This window comes from Galleria mellonella, unplaced genomic scaffold, assembly GCF_026898425.1.
Source record: "Galleria mellonella isolate WM207_F2 unplaced genomic scaffold, CSIRO_AGI_GalMel_v1 utg266, whole genome shotgun sequence".
In the NCBI taxonomy this organism is placed as follows: Eukaryota; Metazoa; Arthropoda; class Insecta; order Lepidoptera; family Pyralidae; genus Galleria; species Galleria mellonella.
The window spans coordinates 3719129-3738282 of NW_026442061.1; the positions used below are offsets into that span (position 1 = coordinate 3719129).

Below are 19154 nucleotides of genomic sequence, written 5' to 3' on the forward strand. Positions count from 1 at the left end.
CGTGATGAAAAGTATACTATAACCTGCCCAGGAGTATAAAGAATAATTGCACCAAGTTTCGTTAAAATCCGTCAAGTAGTTTTTGTTTCTATAACGAACATACAGATAGACAGACAAAAATTTTACTGATTGCATTTTTGGCATCAGTATCGATCACTAATCACCCGCTGATAGTTATTTTGGAAATATATTTCATGTACGGAATTGACCTCTCTACAGATTTATTATAAGTATAGATTTTGATTCGCCATAAACTTCATAATTTCACTTTCCATCAGGTGGGCCGTCAGCTTGTTTACCGTTCTAAGTTGCATAAAAAAAATTAGTTTACATCGATAAGACATAAATGTTTGAAAATTATACAACGCCATCTAGTAACATTTTAGGTGAACTAAATCAATACAAATCTATACACGGCTTGACTGATTTAAATGAAATTCGGTACAGAGTTAGACCATATACTAAATTATCTCATGGAGTACTTCAATCCTAATTTACACGAACAAAACCGCAGGATATATTACTATTTTTCTAATAAATATTGAATTAAAGTCGATGCATATAGAAAGCGGGGTCAATGCTTTACCGGTATGCGTTGTTATTGTACGTACGCATATCACAGCATGCATATAAAGTCTTCCATCGAATTTACGACAATCAAGCATAGATTTAAATGCAAAAATATTTTGTGTCATTAAACAAGCATCGCATGAATAATTTACGAGTCATATCATCTCTATGAATATGTATAATATTTCAAAGGAATAAATGTCGACACGAGGAATTTATGACTTAATTGATATTTTTATTTGTAACGGAATCTATCGGAATCTATTTAATTAATTAGATATAATTAGTTGTATCGTTAGGCGAAATTATGGCGATTTTAAATGAAGTCGTTTATTGGTATTTATTTATTTATTTGTTCTTTATTGCACAATTAAACTTTGTACAAGTGGCGTGCAATATGGCATTCTCTACCAGCTAAACATTAGGTAAAAACAGAAAGCGTATGAAGGGCAGATGTGGTGAAAAATATGTGACACAATTATAGCAACATACTGAAATACATAAGAAATAAACATATAACACATAAATACTACTATATATATATATATATATATATATATATATATATATGTAAATATTACGGGATATAGTAACTATTGAGTAACCTGTAACTATATATTCTGTTGAGGTCGTCGTGATGTGACTTGCTTATTAGTACAGCTTATAATTTTATTACATAACTTTTTTTTTTAATAGATGATAATGGAATGGTAACCCCACTCGCGCTATCGGTATACACCGGCGGGGCACCAGTGAAGGATGATAGGTGAGGATGTAGTATGTCAGTTAGCCCATCGTGATGAATTCAACAAGAATTGTTCACGATGGTTTCCAGGGGGAACCACGTGGAGGTCGACCTAATAAGGCATATTGCTAGCAATGGGGCTGTCAAACTCCATTACTAACAATCCCTTTCCCCCCTTATTACATGATTTTGAATTTACCTACTTAGATGAAAATTTTATGAGATAGAATGCATTATACATTATATATCCGTCCTTAATAAATGTCTATATTTTAGAACAATGAATTTATTTCCTCATCATCATCATCATCATCTCGGCTGTTGTCCGTCCACTGCTGAACATAGGCTTCCCCCATAGACTGCCATAACGAACGGTCCCGAGCCAACTGCATTTATATTTTCTCATACAACAGTTTAAATATTTTTACAGACTATCTAAATAACTGTGAGCCCCGTTTCCAAATTTGCCACGTGATTTAGAAATGAGCAAAGAAACTATTTTGAAATGTAATAAGTATTCAATTTTAACAAGAATTGTTTTAAATATAAATAGATAGATTAAAATGTACTCAAAATATTCTTACAGATCGATCTCATAAAATTTATAACCAATATGTAAGTATTATTTTTCTCTGTAATTAGTAGTTGTTTCTTTTATTGTAACATATTTATGAAGGTAATATGTACACTGTGGTGTGTGTGTGTATGTGTGTGCGCGTGTGTGCGTGAGTGCGTGCGTGCGTGTGTGTATGTGTGCGTGCATGTGCGTGTGCGTGTGCGTATGTGCATGTGCGTGTGCGTGTGTGTGTGTGCGCGTGCACGTGCACGTGAGTGCGTGCACACATATATATATATATATATATATATATATATATATATATATATGATTATCCATGTGTTTGTATATTTACCTTTATAATTGTTAATGTATAAGTTAAATAATTTTTTTGTTGTATAAATTATATTGTGTTTACAGACTTGTTTAGCTGTGTGTTTTATGTTTTGATCACGCTGTGTACGCATATTTTCGGAGGATTAGCTTGAACAAAACATTATTGTACTGTATAAATTAATGTGACCATGTTAATTCTCTGTAATGTGTACCTATTGAAATAAAATAAAATATCCTTTTAGATAAAAAAAGAATTTTCTACTTGGGCCTTAAACTGACGAAGTTATGAGGTAACAAACATAAAATTACATACTTTCTCTTCCTTCTTCTCAAAGTCGGTTGAAAAAGAATGTTAAAACGATTGGAAGGATTCAAATTTTTTCTCGTAAAGCTAAAGGAACGTCTCAACCAATTATTTGTGGCTCAAAATTGGAATAACGGTATGAACAATAAATTTTATAACAATAATTGCCCACCTCCACCCGCCCACACATTATCTCTCGACAGATATACAGCCGAATACTTTCGGCTGTTCTTTAATATTGTATACCCCACATTAATCTTCACTCTTAAAGTTTTTTTTTTGATGGGTGAAAATGGTATGGTAACCCCGCCTGCGCCAGGGGGGGGGAAGGGATTGTTAGTAATGGAGACTGAGAATCCCATTGCTAGCAATATACCCAACCAGGTCGACCTCCTCGCGGTTCCCCCTGTAAACTATCATGGTTGATTCCTGATGAATTCATCATAATAGGCTAACTGGCCTGTTTTCATTGTTTTTTTTTTGGATGAAAATGGAATGATAACCCCGCCTGCGCTAACGGGATACGCTAGCGGGGCACCAGTGAAGGGTGATTGATGAGAATGAAAACAGGCCAGTTAGCCCATCATGATGAATTCATCTGGAATTAATCATGATAGTTTCCAGAGGGAACCGCGAGGAGGTCGACCTGGTTGGGTATATTGCTAGCAATGGGATTCTCAGTCTCCATTACTAACAATTCCTTTCCCCCCACTCTTAGGGTTACGAAGTAGGGTTTGCGATTTTTGTATCTCTTTGTATTTTACGTCAGTTCTTAGTGATCGTCATACCAGCCTTTAACTATTTACTGCTGAATATAAGCCTTCCCCTTGGTGGGTTGTGCCAGTAATTGCCAAGTTTGGCAGGCGGATTGGCAACTGCAATTAAGCTTTGAAAATGTTTTAAGAAGGACGCTGCTGCTCATCCCTCGTCCTGCCTTAGTCGCCTTTTACGACATCCACGAGAAAGGAAGAGTTGGCCCATTCTAGCCGGGACCTACATATCGAAGAAAAGAGAATATTCCTTCTTAAAAGACCGGCAACACGTCTGCAATTTTTGTAATGTTACAGGTGCCTATGGTATTGTATGGACGGTAATCACTTACCATCAGGTGAGTCGCATGTTCGTTTGGCTTTTATTTTATCAAGTTATTATTATTATTTCGTTTCTATACCTTTGTTCAAAATAGATAGATAAATAAACACTTTATTTGAGCCATTTATTTATTATTTATAAATTTATACAATCTGATTATTTGCATTTTTTCAAATATAAAACAAAAGATGAATATTGGAGATATGTTTTCACCAAGTGTTCCAACCGTGAAGCAGTTGTGTTTGCATGGCTGTGTTTCGGTTTGAAGGGTGGGATATGGCGTGAATTTACTGGGTACAGAGGAATAACAGCTGAGTCCTCAGGAATGGCAACGCATGTGGGGTATCTCTGTTATGTCCATGGTACTGCTCATGTCTATAGGCGACGGTTACCACTTTCCATCAGGTGGGCCGTCAGCTTGTTTGCCATTCTATGTTCTATAAAAAAAAAAAAAAAAAAAGTGTGTCGCAGTGACCCAAAAAGGCTACAGCTCAGTGATAGTTTTGCTTAAAAGCAAATAATGATTGATATTCTTTTTTCGATGGATGAAAACGAAATGGTAACTTCGCCTATGTTCGTTTAACTTCGTGTATACCCTGGCAGCGTCCAGTGACAGAGAATGATAGGTAAGAATAAAGCATAAACATTTGAATTCACCGAATCTTCTACGGGACTCGGAAGTAATGTAATCGCGCGGCTATCGAAGCTAGTACGTAATATGTTCACTTGAAATGCAACAATTCTAATATGAATAGATTACGAATGAGGTGTGGGAACATAACGGGATAGTAATACAAAAACCAAACGCTAATATGAGTGTTTAGAGAACAATTCAACTGAACTAAGACATATAATTCGAGTATTCTGACACTTCCCTATGGTTGACTGGGACAGAATGCTTTAGCATTAAGTCCGCTATGTACTCATATTTGTACTAATGAATAAATAAAATATAATTACCACAATATTATGTTACCTGTAGTTTATGGATACGTACCTAATATGATAGTTGGAGAGGGGAGGGATGCTAGTAATGCGGACTACCAGTCCTATTGCTAGCAATAGGACCCTCTCAGGTCGACCTCCACGTGGTCCCCCCTGGAAACCATCGTGCTGAATTCCAGGTGTACTCATCACGATGGTTTAACTGACTTGTCTTTTCATTCTCATCATCCTTTACTGGTGCTCTGTCGGCATGTACCGTTAGCGCAGGCGGAGTTACCATTCCATTATCATCCATTAAGAAAGATGATACTTTACAAACATATTTTGAGTCGTTTTATTGAACATTTTATTAATACTCTATTAAAGTAATAGTAAGTTATTATTTTCAATAGTAGTAAACCCTTTTTTGTGGATCGTATTCAATAATGCAAAATTATAAGAATAAAAACCGCGAATCGACAAGTGTAGTGTGGGATAACCTGCGACTAGATGGAGCGACGATGTACGTATGATTGTGGCTAATAACTGGGAACGAATATTCGTTGTATACCCCACATTAATCTTCACTCTTAAAGTTTTTTTTTGATGGGTGAAAATGGTATGGTAACCCCGAAGATCGTGCTCAGCGGCGTGCATGAGAGAGTTTTATGTCCAACCGTCGCTGCGGTAGGCTGACTGTGATGATGGTACAAAGAATTTACTTGTAGATGTAGACACACAAATCCGTGTTCTAAATTCAAATAGAATTCAGAATACGCATTTTAAATTAAAATAGATTTCAGAATGGGCATTCTAAATTCAAATAGAATTCAGAATGCGCATTCTAAATTCAAATAGAATTCAGAATAGGCATTCTAAATTCAAATAGAACTTAGAACGCGCATTCTAAATTCAAACAGAATTAGGAATGGACATTCTGAATACAAAGAGAATTCAGAATGCGCATTCTAAATTCAAATAAAATTAAGAATGCTGAATCATTTATAATGAAAAGCAACTCTACGAAACATATCATCATTTATCAGTACGTTTTATCACGTTTGATAGCACTTTCTCTTATGAAGCGCAAAGTACTTGTTAATAGTATAAAAACAAGACATTTAGCGCCTACAAAAAACACAATACCATTATATGTGAAGTTGAGTAAGCAGCCGGAACAACTTGTTTGTACAGCGACGTCTGTGACACATTAAACACGCCTCAAGTGGGAAATCACGACGCGACACACAAACAGTAAACACAATACATAATCATATCAATTCATATTCAATTTCACGCCTGTCCATGTTTTTTAGAGGTACACGCTCTGTGTAATGTAAATGGAATGCATAAAATGATTTATTTGAAAATTTATTTTACCAGACTTTGTACAAAAGTCGTTTGCTTGGGTACCTCTGTCCCCTTCATGTTTCAACCGTAAAGCAGTTGTGTTTGCATGGCTGTGTTTCGGTTTGAAGGGTGGGATATGGCGTGAATTTACAGGATATAGAGGAATAACTTCTGAGTTCTCAGGAATGGCAACGCATGGGGGCGTTGGAGAGTGATCTCATCATGGGAGAAACAGTACAGTACCATAGCGAATCTACGAGTGTTTTTTTTTATGCAACTTAGAATGGCAAACAAGCTGACGGCCCACCTGATGAAAAGTGGTAACCGTCGCCTAAAGACATGAGCAGTACCATGGACATAACAGAGTATTGTGTTTCGCCCATGATACCCCCCATGCGTTGCCATTCCTGAGGACTCAGGTGTTATTCCTATGTACCCTGTAAATTTACTGCCATATGTCCACCCTTTAAACCGAAACACAGCCATGTAAACACAACTGCTTCACGGTTGAAACACGAATGGGACAGAGGTATCCAAGTAATCCGAATATATTACAAAAAATATTTAAAGAAAATAAAACAAATTTTATAATCCAATTAATGTATCCAAATTAGAGCTTAAATTTATACGCAAAGTAAGCAAATGCAGGTGCGACATCTGTTCATTTTAATATTTATCGTAAATTCTAATGCAGTAGTGAAGTACGTATATTCTTGTCTATCTATCCTATTTAAGAGCTGCGCTCTTGTCGATGGAGCTCTTGCCACTCACTACGATTTTCAGCGAGTCTCTTCACCTCTTGATACGACACGACACCAACTCCTTCCTTCTATTATAATGTTCATAAGTTCGTCGTGTCGTATCAAGTGTCCCAACATTTTTCCCCTTCTGTCCTCAATAGTTCTAATAATATGTCTTTTTTCCTTAACCCTAAGCTGGACCTCATTGCTAATTCGATCCCTAACTAAATTATGAACGTTATAGAAAAAAAAATAATGAACACCCATAAGTTATAGACACTGTTCAGTTATAATAATTTAACATGTCAGAAATTGTGACACAAATATTATGAATGACACAGCTTGGTAATTCGAAAAGGTGACCGTTATTTTAAAATACCACCAGTCTGGTATCACTTTTTAATTATATTTTTATTTATGTGACAAGCGTAACTTTGCGTATTACATCTGATTAATGCATAAGGTTTTTGAAATTATTATCTAAAACTGTATTTTGGTAAGTCTGTATTAAAATATATGATATTTTTAATTTAAAATTTGCTTTTGAGTGTACCGATCAATTTATCTTGATAACATCAAGGCTAACCCTTGATGAATGACCTTACTTCATCCTTATTCTTTCTTTCTTAAATGTTGCCCCACTATCTTATTTTTTTTTTTATATCGATCACATTACAAAAAAAAATGGTACAAAATGTAGACTTAATGGTATTCGTTATTACAATAAGAATAGTGCCTATTCATTCTTCCATCTTCATCATCAACCATTCACTGCTGAACAGTCAGAGGCAGAAGAGGGACGCTGCTGCCCATCCCAAGAGGCTATTGTCTCTTATGACACCCGCGGAAAAGGAAGGGGTGGCCTATTCTATGCCGGGATCATATGATTATGACCATGTAATTCCGCTAATTTATCTAGAAACCACGAAAACCTAGTTCAATATTACCATGACGTCGATGCATTCTATGCCCCGCATTGAATGGTACAGTTGTACCACTGTATCTGATTAATAAGAACAATGCCTTTTGTATGTGACCTGGTGGGGACGAGTTTTCCCATTACACTACTGTAATATGTAGAATATGTCATTGTAATACCATATCCAGAAACACTAACAAATTGTCTATGCTACTCGTTTCATTTACTAGTATAGACAGTGCCTTTATACTTTCATATTTCTTTTCTTTTAATTAATTTTTAAGTAATTACTTAAAGTCGATGGTTATAAAATGTATTTCTTGTGTATATGTATGAATGTATAGCCAAATCCGCCTGCCTAGTATGGCAACTACTGTCAAAACCCCTAAGGGGGAGGTTTAAGTTCAGCAGTGGACAGTTAAAGGCTGATATGATGATAACGAGAATCATTACAATTGCAAATAATAAATCTTAATATCGTCGTTAAGTTTAAAAGAAAATTCATCGCGAGTTTAACAATAAGTGGAGTTAAGTTGCTTACTTGGTTTCATAACGTGGGCTCCACATTACCTTAGATATAACTTGATCTGAATATTTGAAAATGACATTTATCAGTACAAATTATGGGTTAATATTGCACGTCGTGTTAAAGGTACTATAAACGATTTGAAATGCTCATTCAATTTGGAGTATGTTGTATAATTAATTTGTTTGGTTTGGAGAGAGCCGAGTCGTGAGTGTGCCATACGAGTGTGGTGTTATGGTAGACACTTAGATGTAATAGGACATTATGGTGAATTTGTTTTGATGTAGTTTTAAAGTAACTTTGTTTGAATAATAATTTTAAAAGATTTACGTCTTACGTATATGTATTTATACTTAATAGAATTATGTATAAATGATAAATCCTAGAGTTTGTACAAAAGTCGATTGCTTGGGTACCTCTGTCCCATTCGTGTTTCAACCGTGAAGCTGCTGTGTTTGCATGGCTGTGTTTCGGTTTGAAGGGTGGGATATGGCGTGAATTTATTGGGTACAGAGGAATAACACCTGAGTCCTCAGGAATGGCAATGCATGGGGGTATTATGGGCGAAACAGTATACTCAGTTATGTCCATGGTAGGTACTGCTAATGTCTATAGGCGACGGTTACAACTTTCCATCAGGTGAGCCGTCAGCTTGTTTGCCATTCTAAGTTGTATAAAAAAATACATTTAAATGCATTTAAATGTAGTAACCAGATTCATTTACGTGTATTTTAGTCGGGAATTCTTGACTAGTTTCAGGATCATTAGAGACCCTTAGTCACGAGCGGCCCTAAAAACACGCAAATGAATCACGTAAGCCAAATCAGTGGGATAATAACATAATTTTAACAATTCTGACGTAATTGGAGCGACAGCGTTGAAATAAGCAAGACAAATGGCGGGAAGCGATCAGTGAACACACAAATCCGTGGGAAAATACACTACTAGTTTTGAATTTAGTCGATTGTTGACAAACTGAAGTAGCCGTAATGAAATCGGTACTCGCAGTAACTTACTAACAGTCGACGAGAGCTATCAGTGTTACCATGAAGGAATAGTGGTTTAAAACAATGACATATACAGTGAAATATATAGCGTTACTCGTTTTCATTTTAAAAGGTAGCATTTATTTTAATGTCATTATACCAGAGGGAGACTCTGTACAAAAGTTGATTGCTTGGGTACCTCTGTCCCATTCGTGTTTCAGCCGTGAAGCAGTTGTGTTTGCATGGCTGTGTTTCGGTTTGAAGGGTGGGATATGGCGTGAATTTACTGGGTACGGAGGAATAGCACTTGAGTCCTCAAGAATGGCAACACATGGGGGGTATCATGGGCGAAACAGTATACTCTGTTATGTCCATGGTACTGCTCGTGTCTATAGGCGACGGTTACCACTTTCCATCAGATGGGCCGTCAGTTTGTTTGCCATTCTAAGTTGTATAAAAAAAAAAGACCGCTGACTCGGTTTTGGTAAAACTTCCATGAGACCAATCTGAAAGTATTATATATACTTTACTATCAGATAAAAGAATACATTTCCATATTGATTTATAAGTGATGAATTTATGAGGTAATAAATATAAAAAAAAAATACCGTCAAATAAAGAACCTCTTCTTTTTGTAGTTGGTTAAAAACAAAGTTATTGTCCGCGTATCCGTTATTCTGCTTACTTTTAAACCATGTTTTTTGATATAGGTTTCACTGTAATTTTTTATGTAAGACTAGCTGCTCGTCCCGGCATCGCACGGGTGGACATTTTTACATTTTAAAAAGTGGTTATTGTGACATAACGATAATAGTTGGACATACAGTATTTTGTAGTTATTGATCATTAAGGCTGTACACGCGACGGAAGCATAATAAAAATCGGTAAAAAAACTTTTAAGTTAAACGGTTTTATTTTATGTGCACTGAAAAGTACAAAATAAATAAATAGTTACTTACCTATCAACCTACGTAGGTGATCTCGGTCATTAATATCTCTGATGGTAGTGGTTGTCATAACATGAACCATGTCAGCGGCCGAAAGGCAGTTCATGAGAGAACACTAACACCAGGGTTTGCTTGGTAGGTAAACTAAGCAGCCCACACTATAACAAGTAGGTATTTTGACCTTCTAGTTCAGAAATATTTTAGTACTAGGCAGAATAGCTTTTAGGCATATTAGACTAAAATAAAAACGTGGGGCCCATTAACTATTTCTGTATTACTTTCTACTATACTAAGTGTGGATTGCATCGACTTATTATAATCGTCATCATCATCATCCTAGCGGTTTATCCCGGTCGCATCCGAAACCTCATAGCTCCGGAGTCCAGGGTCCGCTGAATCGACTTACTATAATCGTTACTGGAGGTTTTGACCATTAATAACCAGCCGTTACGGCTTCACCAGCGAACGCCGAGCTCATGATCTACCAAAGTATAAGATATGCTCTGCTATAGGTATGATTTCAGAGGGGCCCCACGTTTTTATTTTAGTCTAATATGCCTAAAAGCTATTCTGCCTAGTACTAAAATATTTCTGAACTAGAAGGTCAAAATACCTACTTGTTATAGTGTGGGCTGCTTAGTTTACCTACCAAGCAAACCCTGGTGTTAGTGTTCTCTCATGAACTGCCTTTCGGCCGCTGACATGGTTCATGTTATGACAACCATTACCATCAGAGATATTAATGACCGAGATCACCTACGTAGGTTGATAGGTAAGTAACTATTTATTTATTTTGTACTTTTCAGTGCACATAAAATAAAACCGTTTAACTTAAAAGTTTTTTTACCGATTTTTATTTTCTTGTTTTTAGTATTTAGTGAAATTGTTTACCGAATATTCCTCATTCTATTTAATTCATTCAGTGCATCATTATAACATGGTTTCTTACCTGATAATTTAGTACAATCTAATTCCTCAATACATAGCCCTTCCAGAGACTTGACTCGACTTAGAGCCACGTATGCTTGTCCTTCCTCAAACCATTTTGAGCCCAAATATACTACTGCATGGTCGACGGTGCTGCCCTGCATTTTATGGACGGTGAATGCCCATGACAAAACTAAGGGCAACATCCTTTTTTCAGCCGTACCATTATTGAATTTAGCTGGAAACTGTATGGCTTTAACGTGCATGCCGTCTGTGCCAAAGTCAATTAAAACTGATGATATATCTGTTTCGTACATTTGGGTTCGACGGAACTGAGGCCAAACAATTTCTGTAATGTGGCCTATAGCGTCATTTACCAATCCTTTTGTAACGTCAATGTCGGATCGCAACATTACTTTTGCACCTACAAATATTTCAAGTACTGATGGTAAGCCTCCAGTCTTATTTATATTTGTTGGTATGTTTTGTTTATTGTTACCATGTTGTTACCACGATTAAGGGGCATTTTGACGGTCGACCCCCCCCCCCGCAGTCCAGTAAAGGGGCAAGGCTTAATATACAACAAGATGCGTCCAATCTTGAGGGGGAAGCGCTTACGACATTACATTTTTATCCATCCTAATGCCATACAGTCCTCGGCACGTTTTAACCTATTACCTTAACTTGGGTGGTATAACTACCGCTTACTAACGAGGTATCTAATTACCTATTTTTTTTATCTGCCCCTCTAACGTCACACAATCTTAGACGCAACTGTTCTCGATACGACTAATCATGCCCCCACCTAATACGCCATTTTGTAACAGGGTTCATCTTGAATTTGAAATTTTGACATAATGACAGTATTCTGCAGTGTAGTCCTATTATTTGATACCCATATTGTGGTGGTTGTGGAAAAATATGTACCTAGTCCGCCATATTGGAACGGCGTCCATCTTGAATTTTAAATTTTGACATAATCATCGTGTTTTACTAGTGTAGCCCTTTCATTTGATACCCATATTGCGGGGGTTAAGGAAAAATATGTAATCCGCCATTTTGTATCGGCGGCTATCTTAGATTTATAATGTTATTGATTTTATTATATTGTATTGTCATCTAAATTAAATGTGTGTACCAAATTTCAGATCAATCTGACAACGGGAAGGTGCTTAAATTCCAATTTCTAATTTTGACCCAAATAAATAAATACCGTACAGGTCGAGCTAATTAAAACCGTTTAATTTAAAGCAATTGTGAATAGGCTATTCTCGGGTCCACAAGTTTAGTCTAAGACCACATCATCACCATCCATCTGGTGAGATGTGTGTCTAGTGTCTGAGTGTCTTGTGTCTCAGTGTCTAGTGTTTAGTGTCTGAGTGTCGAGTGTCGAGTGTCGAGTGTCGAGTGTCGAGTGTCGAGTGTCCGAGTGTCTAGTGTCTGGGTGTCTGAGAGTCTAGTGTCTGAGTGTCTTGTATCCGAGTGTCTAGTGTCTGTATATCTAGTGTCTGGGTGTCTGATTGTCTAGTGTCTGAGTGTCTAGTGTTTGAGTGTCTAGTGCCTGAGTGTCTAGTGTCTAGTGTCTGAGTGTCTGAGTGTCTAGTGTCGAGTGTCTGAGTGTCTAGTGTCTGACTGTCGAGTGTCGAGTGTCGAGTGTCAAATGTCGAGTGTCGAGTATCGAGTGTCGAGTGTCTAGTGTCAGAGTATCTAGTGTCTGGGTGTCTGAGTGTCAAGTGTCTGAGAGTCTAGTGTCTGAGTGTCTTGTATCCGAGTGTCTAGTGTCTGAGTGTCTAGTGTCTGGGTGTCTGAGTGTCTAGTGTCTAAGTGTCGAGTGTCGAGTGTCTAGTGTCTGAGTGTCTGAGTGTCTGAGTGTCTAGTGTCGAGTGTCTGAGTGTCTAGTGTCTGAGTGTCGAGTGTCGAGTGTCAAATGTCGAGTGTCGAGTGTCGAGTGTCGAGTGTCGAGTGTCGAGTGTCTAGTGTCAGAGTATCTAGTGTCTGGGTGTCTGAGTGTCAAGTGTCTGAGAGTCTAGTGTCTGAGTGTCTTGTATCCGAGTGTCTAGTGTCTGAGTGTCTAGTGTCTGGGTGTCTGAGTGTCTAGTGTCTAAGTGTCGAGTGTCGAGTGTTGAGTGTCGAGTGTCTAGTGTCTGAGTGTCTGAGTGTCTAGTGTCGAGTGTCTGAGTGTCTAGTGTCTGAGTGTCGAGTGTCGAGTGTCGAGTGTCAAATGTCGAGTGTCGAGTATCGAGTGTCTAGTGTCAGAGTATCTAGTGTCTGGGTGTCTGAGTGTCAAGTGTCTGAGAGTCTAGTGTCTGAGTGTCTTGTATCCGAGTGTCTAGTGTCTGGGTGTCTGAGTGTCTAGTGTCTAGTGTCTAAGTGTCGAGTGTCGAGTGTCGAGTGTCAAGTGTCAAGTGTCGAGTGTCGAGTGTCGAGTGTCTAGTGTCTGAGTGTCTAACGTCTGGGTGTCTGAGTGTCAAGTGTCTGAGAGTCTAGTGTCAAGTGTCTGAGTGTCTGAGTGTCTAGTGTCGAGTGTCTGAGTGTCTAGTGTCTGAGTGTCGAGTGTCGAGTGTCGAGTGTCGAGTGTCGAGTGTCAAATGTCGAGTGTCGAGTATCGAGTGTCGAGTGTCGAGTGTCGAGTGTCGAGTGTCTAGTGTCAGAGTATCTAGTGTCTGGGTGTCTGAGTGTCAAGTGTCTGAGAGTCTAGTGTCTGAGTGTCTTGTATCCGAGTGTCTAGTGTCTGAGTGTCTAATGTCTGGGTGTCTGAGTGTCTAGTGTCTAAGTGTCGAGTGTCGAGTGTCTAGTGTCTGAGTGTCTAGTGTCTAAGTGTCGAGTGTCGAGTGTCTAGTGTCTGAGTGTCTGAGTGTCTGAGTGTCTAGTGTCGAGTGTCTGAGTGTCTAGTGTCTGAGTGTCGAGTGTCGAGTGTCAAATGTCGAGTGTCGAGTGTCGAGTGTCGAGTGTCTAGTGTCGAGTGTCTAGTGTCAGAGTATCTAGTGTCTGGGTGTCTGAGTGTCAAGTGTCTGAGAGTCTAGTGTCTGAGTGTCTTGTATCCGAGTGTCTAGTGTCTGAGTGTCTAGTGTCTGGGTGTCTGAGTGTCTAGTGTCTAAGTGTCGAGTGTCGAGTGTCGAGTGTCAAGTATCGAGTGTCGAGTGTCGAGTGTCTAGTGTCAGAGTATCTAGTGTCTGGGTGTCTGAGTGTCAAGTGTCTGAGAGTCTAGTGTCTGAGTGTCTTGTATCCGAGTGTCTAGTGTCTGAGTGTCTAGTGTCTGGGTGTCTGAGTGTCTAGTGTCTAAGTGTCGAGTGTCGAGTGTCGAGTGTCAAGTGTCGAGTGTCGAGTGTCTAGTGTCTGAGTGTCTAACGTATGGGTGTCTGAGTGTCAAGTGTCTGAGAGTCTAGTGTCTAAGTGTCAAGTGTCGAGTGTCGAGTGTCTGAGTGTCTGAGTGTCTGAGTGTCTGAGTGTCTGAGTGTCTAGTGTCGAGTGTCTGAGTGTCTAGTGTCTGAGTGTCAAGTGTCTGAGAGTCTAGTGTCTAAGTGTCAAGTGTCGAGTGTCGAGTGTCGAGTGTCGAGTGTCGAGTGTCGAGTGTCGAGTGTCGAGTGTCAAGTGTCGAGTGTCGAGTGTCGAGTTTCGAGTGTCTAGTGTCTGAGTGTCTAGTGTCTGGGTGTCTGAGTGTCAAGTGTCTGAGAGTCTAGTGTCTGAGTGTCTTGTATCCGAGTGTCGGAGTGTCTAGTGTCTAGTGTTTAGTATCTGAGTGTCGAGTGTCGAGTGTCTAGTGTCTAAGTGTCGAGTGTCGAGTGTCGAGTGTCAAGTATCGAGTGTCGAGTGTCGAGTGTCTAGTGTCAGAGTATCTAGTGTCTGGGTGTCTGAGTGTCAAGTGTCTGAGAGTCTAGTGTCTGAGTGTCTTGTATCCGAGTGTCTAGTGTCTGAGTGTCTAGTGTCTGGGTGTCTGAGTGTCTAGTGTCTAAGTGTCGAGTGTCGAGTGTCGAGTGTCAAGTGTCGAGTGTCGAGTGTCTAGTGTCTGAGTGTCTAACGTATGGGTGTCTGAGTGTCAAGTGTCTGAGAGTCTAGTGTCTAAGTGTCAAGTGTCGAGTGTCGAGTGTCTGAGTGTCTGAGTGTCTGAGTGTCTGAGTGTCTGAGTGTCTAGTGTCGAGTGTCTGAGTGTCTAGTGTCTGAGTGTCAAGTGTCTGAGAGTCTAGTGTCTAAGTGTCAAGTGTCGAGTGTCGAGTGTCGAGTGTCGAGTGTCGAGTGTCGAGTGTCGAGTGTCGAGTGTCAAGTGTCGAGTGTCGAGTGTCGAGTTTCGAGTGTCTAGTGTCTGAGTGTCTAGTGTCTGGGTGTCTGAGTGTCAAGTGTCTGAGAGTCTAGTGTCTGAGTGTCTTGTATCCGAGTGTCGGAGTGTCTAGTGTCTAGTGTTTAGTATCTGAGTGTCGAGTGTCGAGTGTCTAGTGTCTGAGTGTCGAGTGTCTGAGTGTCTAGTGTTTAGTGTCTGAGTGTCGAGTGTCGAGTGTTGAGTGTCGAGTGTCGAGTGTCTAGTGTCTAGTGTCTGAGTGTCTTGTATCCGAGTGTCTAGTGTCTGGTGTTTAGTGTCTGAGTGTCGAGTGTCGAGTGTCTAGTGTCTGAGTGTCTAGTGTCCGAGTGTCTAGTGTCTGAGTGTCTTGTATCCGAGTGTCTAGTGTCTGTGTGTCTAGGGTTTGGGTGTCTCAGTGTCTAGTGTCTGAGGGTCTAGCGTCTGAGTGTCTAGTGTCCGAGTGTCTAGTGTCTGGGTGTCTCAGTGTAGTCCTATTATTTGATACCCATATTGTGGTGGTTGTGGAAAAATATGTACCTAGTCCGCCATATTGGAACGGCGTCCATCTTGAATTTTAAATTTTGACATAACCATCGTGTTTTACTAGTGTAGCCCTTTCATTTGATACCCATATTGCGGGGGTTAAGGAAAAATATGTAATCCGCCATTTTGTATCGGCGGCCATCTTAGATTTATAATGTTATTGATTTTATTATATTGTATTGTCATCTAAATTAAATGTGTGTACCAAATTTCAGATCAATCTGACAACGGGAAGGTGCTTAAATTCCAATTTCTAATTTTGACCCAAATAAATAAATACCGTACAGGTCGAGCTAAATAAAACCGTTTAATAAAAATGGAGTAAGTTCTAGCGTTTTCCCAACATTTCCCTTCACTGCTCTGCTCCTATTGATCGTAGCGTGATGAAAAGTATACTATAACCTGCCCAGGAGTATGAAGAATAATTGTACCAAGTTTCGTTAAAATCCGTCGAGTAGTTTTTATTTCTATAACGAACATACAGATAGACAGACAATTAATTTACTGATTGCATTTTTGGCACCAGTATCGATCACTAATCACCCGCTGATAGTTATTTTGGAAATATATTTCATGTGCAGAATTGACCTCTCTACAGATTTATTATAAGTATAAATTTGCTTCTTTTCGTGTGTTTTTGTTCTATAACCGTGTAAAGAACAGTGGTCTAATCTATTTGGCAGTTGGCAGGGGGGGGGGGGAAAGGGATTGTTAGTAATGGAGACTGAAAATCCTATTGCTAGCAATATACCCAACCAGGTCGACCTCCTCGCGGTTCTACCTGGAGACACTATCATGGTTAATTCCTGATGAATTCATCATGATGGGCTAACTGGCCTGTTTTCATTCTCATCTATCACCCTTCACTGGTGCTCCGCCAGCGTATCCCGTTAGCGCAGGCGGGGTTACAATATCATTTACACCCATCAAAAAAAAATCTGTTAGGCATGTCCCGAATAATTACCTGACAAATCGGGTATCGTACTGTTTAAACATGCCTAATGGATGATAGCTAGGAAGTAGTTCTTCGAACTGGTTCTATAATTTGTTCTACAGTAGAACAGATGTTTATCTTATTAATGCTATTAATTTAAGGGCAGCCATGTTTGTGTTTGGACTGGGACCGAATACGCTGTTCGGTGGACAAGAGCCAGTCGACGCCGGAGGGCATGTCGCCTGATATTGGAAGATTCCCATGGTTGGGCGTAATACAGCATAGTTTCTGTAAGATTTTAGTGACTTCTATTTTTAAGCATTTATCTCTATCTATCTATGTACCTGCCATATTACCAGAAAATTCCTCACTTCGTCTACTATTACATCTTCCTTCTCTTTCTATCCTTTCTTTGTATCATACTTGGTTAAATCCCGTATGGATGAATAAACCTCCTTCCATATATGTAAAAGAGAAAGAAAACAAAAAAAAAACATAACACTAATAATATGTATTTATTTATTTATTTATGTACACTTTTTTGCACCATTTATAAAATAGTAAACACATTTAACTGCAATAAGAAATGATACAAAAGGCGGCCTTATCGCTAAGCAATCTCTTCCAGACAACCTTTGGGTAGAGAACATTGAGAAAAGAAAGAAAAACAAAAAAAGTAATATGTATAGTATGTATATGTATAAGTGTGTATATGTATGTATGTATATATTTTGCATATATAAAAACCGATCAATTGTGTCATTACGCAAATGTGAAACCGATTCATGGCTTAACAAAGACATAAATTTGATTATGTATTGACTGTAATTCAGCTGTATGTTTTCCAAAAAATAAATTTATAAATAAATAAATAATATTTAAAAGTTATATTGCTCTATATTTATACAACCAGTTTCTAGAAGGAACCCTATTATCATGTTTAGGATAATAATAACACGCTTAATGCCCCATCGTTAACGACCTTGAAACAAAAAAAAGTTGAAATTTATGCTCGAACGACGTTCCAGGTAATTGAGAAATTTTTTTTAGTTAAAAATTGGGGGCAATCATGTTGGGGCGCGACTCCTAATAACATTTTAATGTGATGCGTGAAGATGTATTAGAAATGGAATTATTAAGTTTGTTGTATTAATTTTTTTTCTCTTTAAAAAGAATTGAATGTATTGTAAATAGGTTAATAAACGCTACTAATATTATAAATGTGAAAATGAATTTGTTTGTTACCTTATAGCGCACTAACGGCTTAACAATTTATTATGATTTTTTTTTAATGGATGGAAATGGAATGGTCGCCACGCCTGCGCTATCGGGATATGCTGGCGGGGCACCAGTGAGGAATGATTAGCGAGGATGAAGCAGGTCAGTTGGCCCATCCTGATAAATTTATCAAAAATTAACCACGATGGTCTCCAGGGGGTACCGCGTGGAGGTCGACCAGTCAGGGTATATTGCTAGTAATGTGTGTGTTGGATCTCACTATTAACAATCCCTGCAACCCCTTTATTATGAAATTAGGTATATACGTATTATATGGGATGGGGAAAAATAAAGGGTATTTTTCATGGCGGTTAGTATAATATAGATTTCAGTCATTGCGACGAAGTCGCGGGTAAAAGCTAGTAATCAATAATTTTAAAAGAATTGAATATGTATGTATACACCTCTGTCCCATTTGTGTTTCTATCAGAGGGAGACTGTACAAAAGTCGTTTGCTCGGGCACCTCTGTCCCATTCGTGTTTCTACTGTGAAGCAGTTGTGTTTGCATGGCTGTATTTCAGTTTGAAGGATAGAATATGATAATGAATTAACAGGGTACAGAGGAATAACACCTGAATCCTCAGGAATGGCAACGCATGGGGGGTATCATGGTCGAAACAACATACTCTCTTATGCCCATGCTATTGCTCATGTCTATAGGCGACGGTTACCATTTTTAATCAAGTGGGCCATGCGCTTGTTTGCCATTTTAAGTTACATAAAAAAATATAAATACAATACGTATAATACTAGTTTTTACACACGATTTCGTCCGCATGACCAGGTTACTTTTACGGGTTATAATTACGGACTGGGATAAAAAAACCTTTATCTTTCTCCAACCCATATAGTGCGCTAAGAGGTAGATAGATAGATAGATAGATAATTTATTTACATTACTTACAGCACACAAATTACAACATATATAGATATATATAAAAAGCGAGATAACATAAATTATTAAAAAATAAAATAACAAACAAAAAACAAAATTTACTTTCACATGTATCATCGTCGTCTTCCTACCCTTATCCTAATTATTATATGGGGTCGGCGTAATATGGTTTTATCCATATTACAAAAAGATTTGGCTTATAGTTTTACGACCGGTCACCTGCCTGACGTGCCAACCCTCTTTGGGAATGCATTTGTTGGTGGTTTCACATTAATAAAGATGGTTTTTATTTATTTTGTACAATAGAC

At 38.4% G+C, this 19154-nt stretch overlaps 2 protein-coding genes across 2 annotated transcripts in view; one reads left to right on the top strand and one right to left on the bottom strand.

Annotated features, from left to right (window-relative positions):
* The window catches only part of LOC113513432 (uncharacterized), a 145285-nt gene that overhangs the window by 40786 nt on the left and 85345 nt on the right, over positions 1–19154 (bottom strand). The gene's annotated exons all lie outside the window — the stretch shown is intronic.
* Positions 1–19154, top strand: part of LOC113517758 (uncharacterized) — a 41639-nt gene that overhangs the window by 4406 nt on the left and 18079 nt on the right. Inside the window, exon 3 of the mRNA XM_052895102.1 lies at positions 16839–16962. Coding sequence (XP_052751062.1) covers positions 16839–16962 — 124 coding nt within the window. The remainder of the gene's footprint in view (positions 1–16838; positions 16963–19154) is intronic.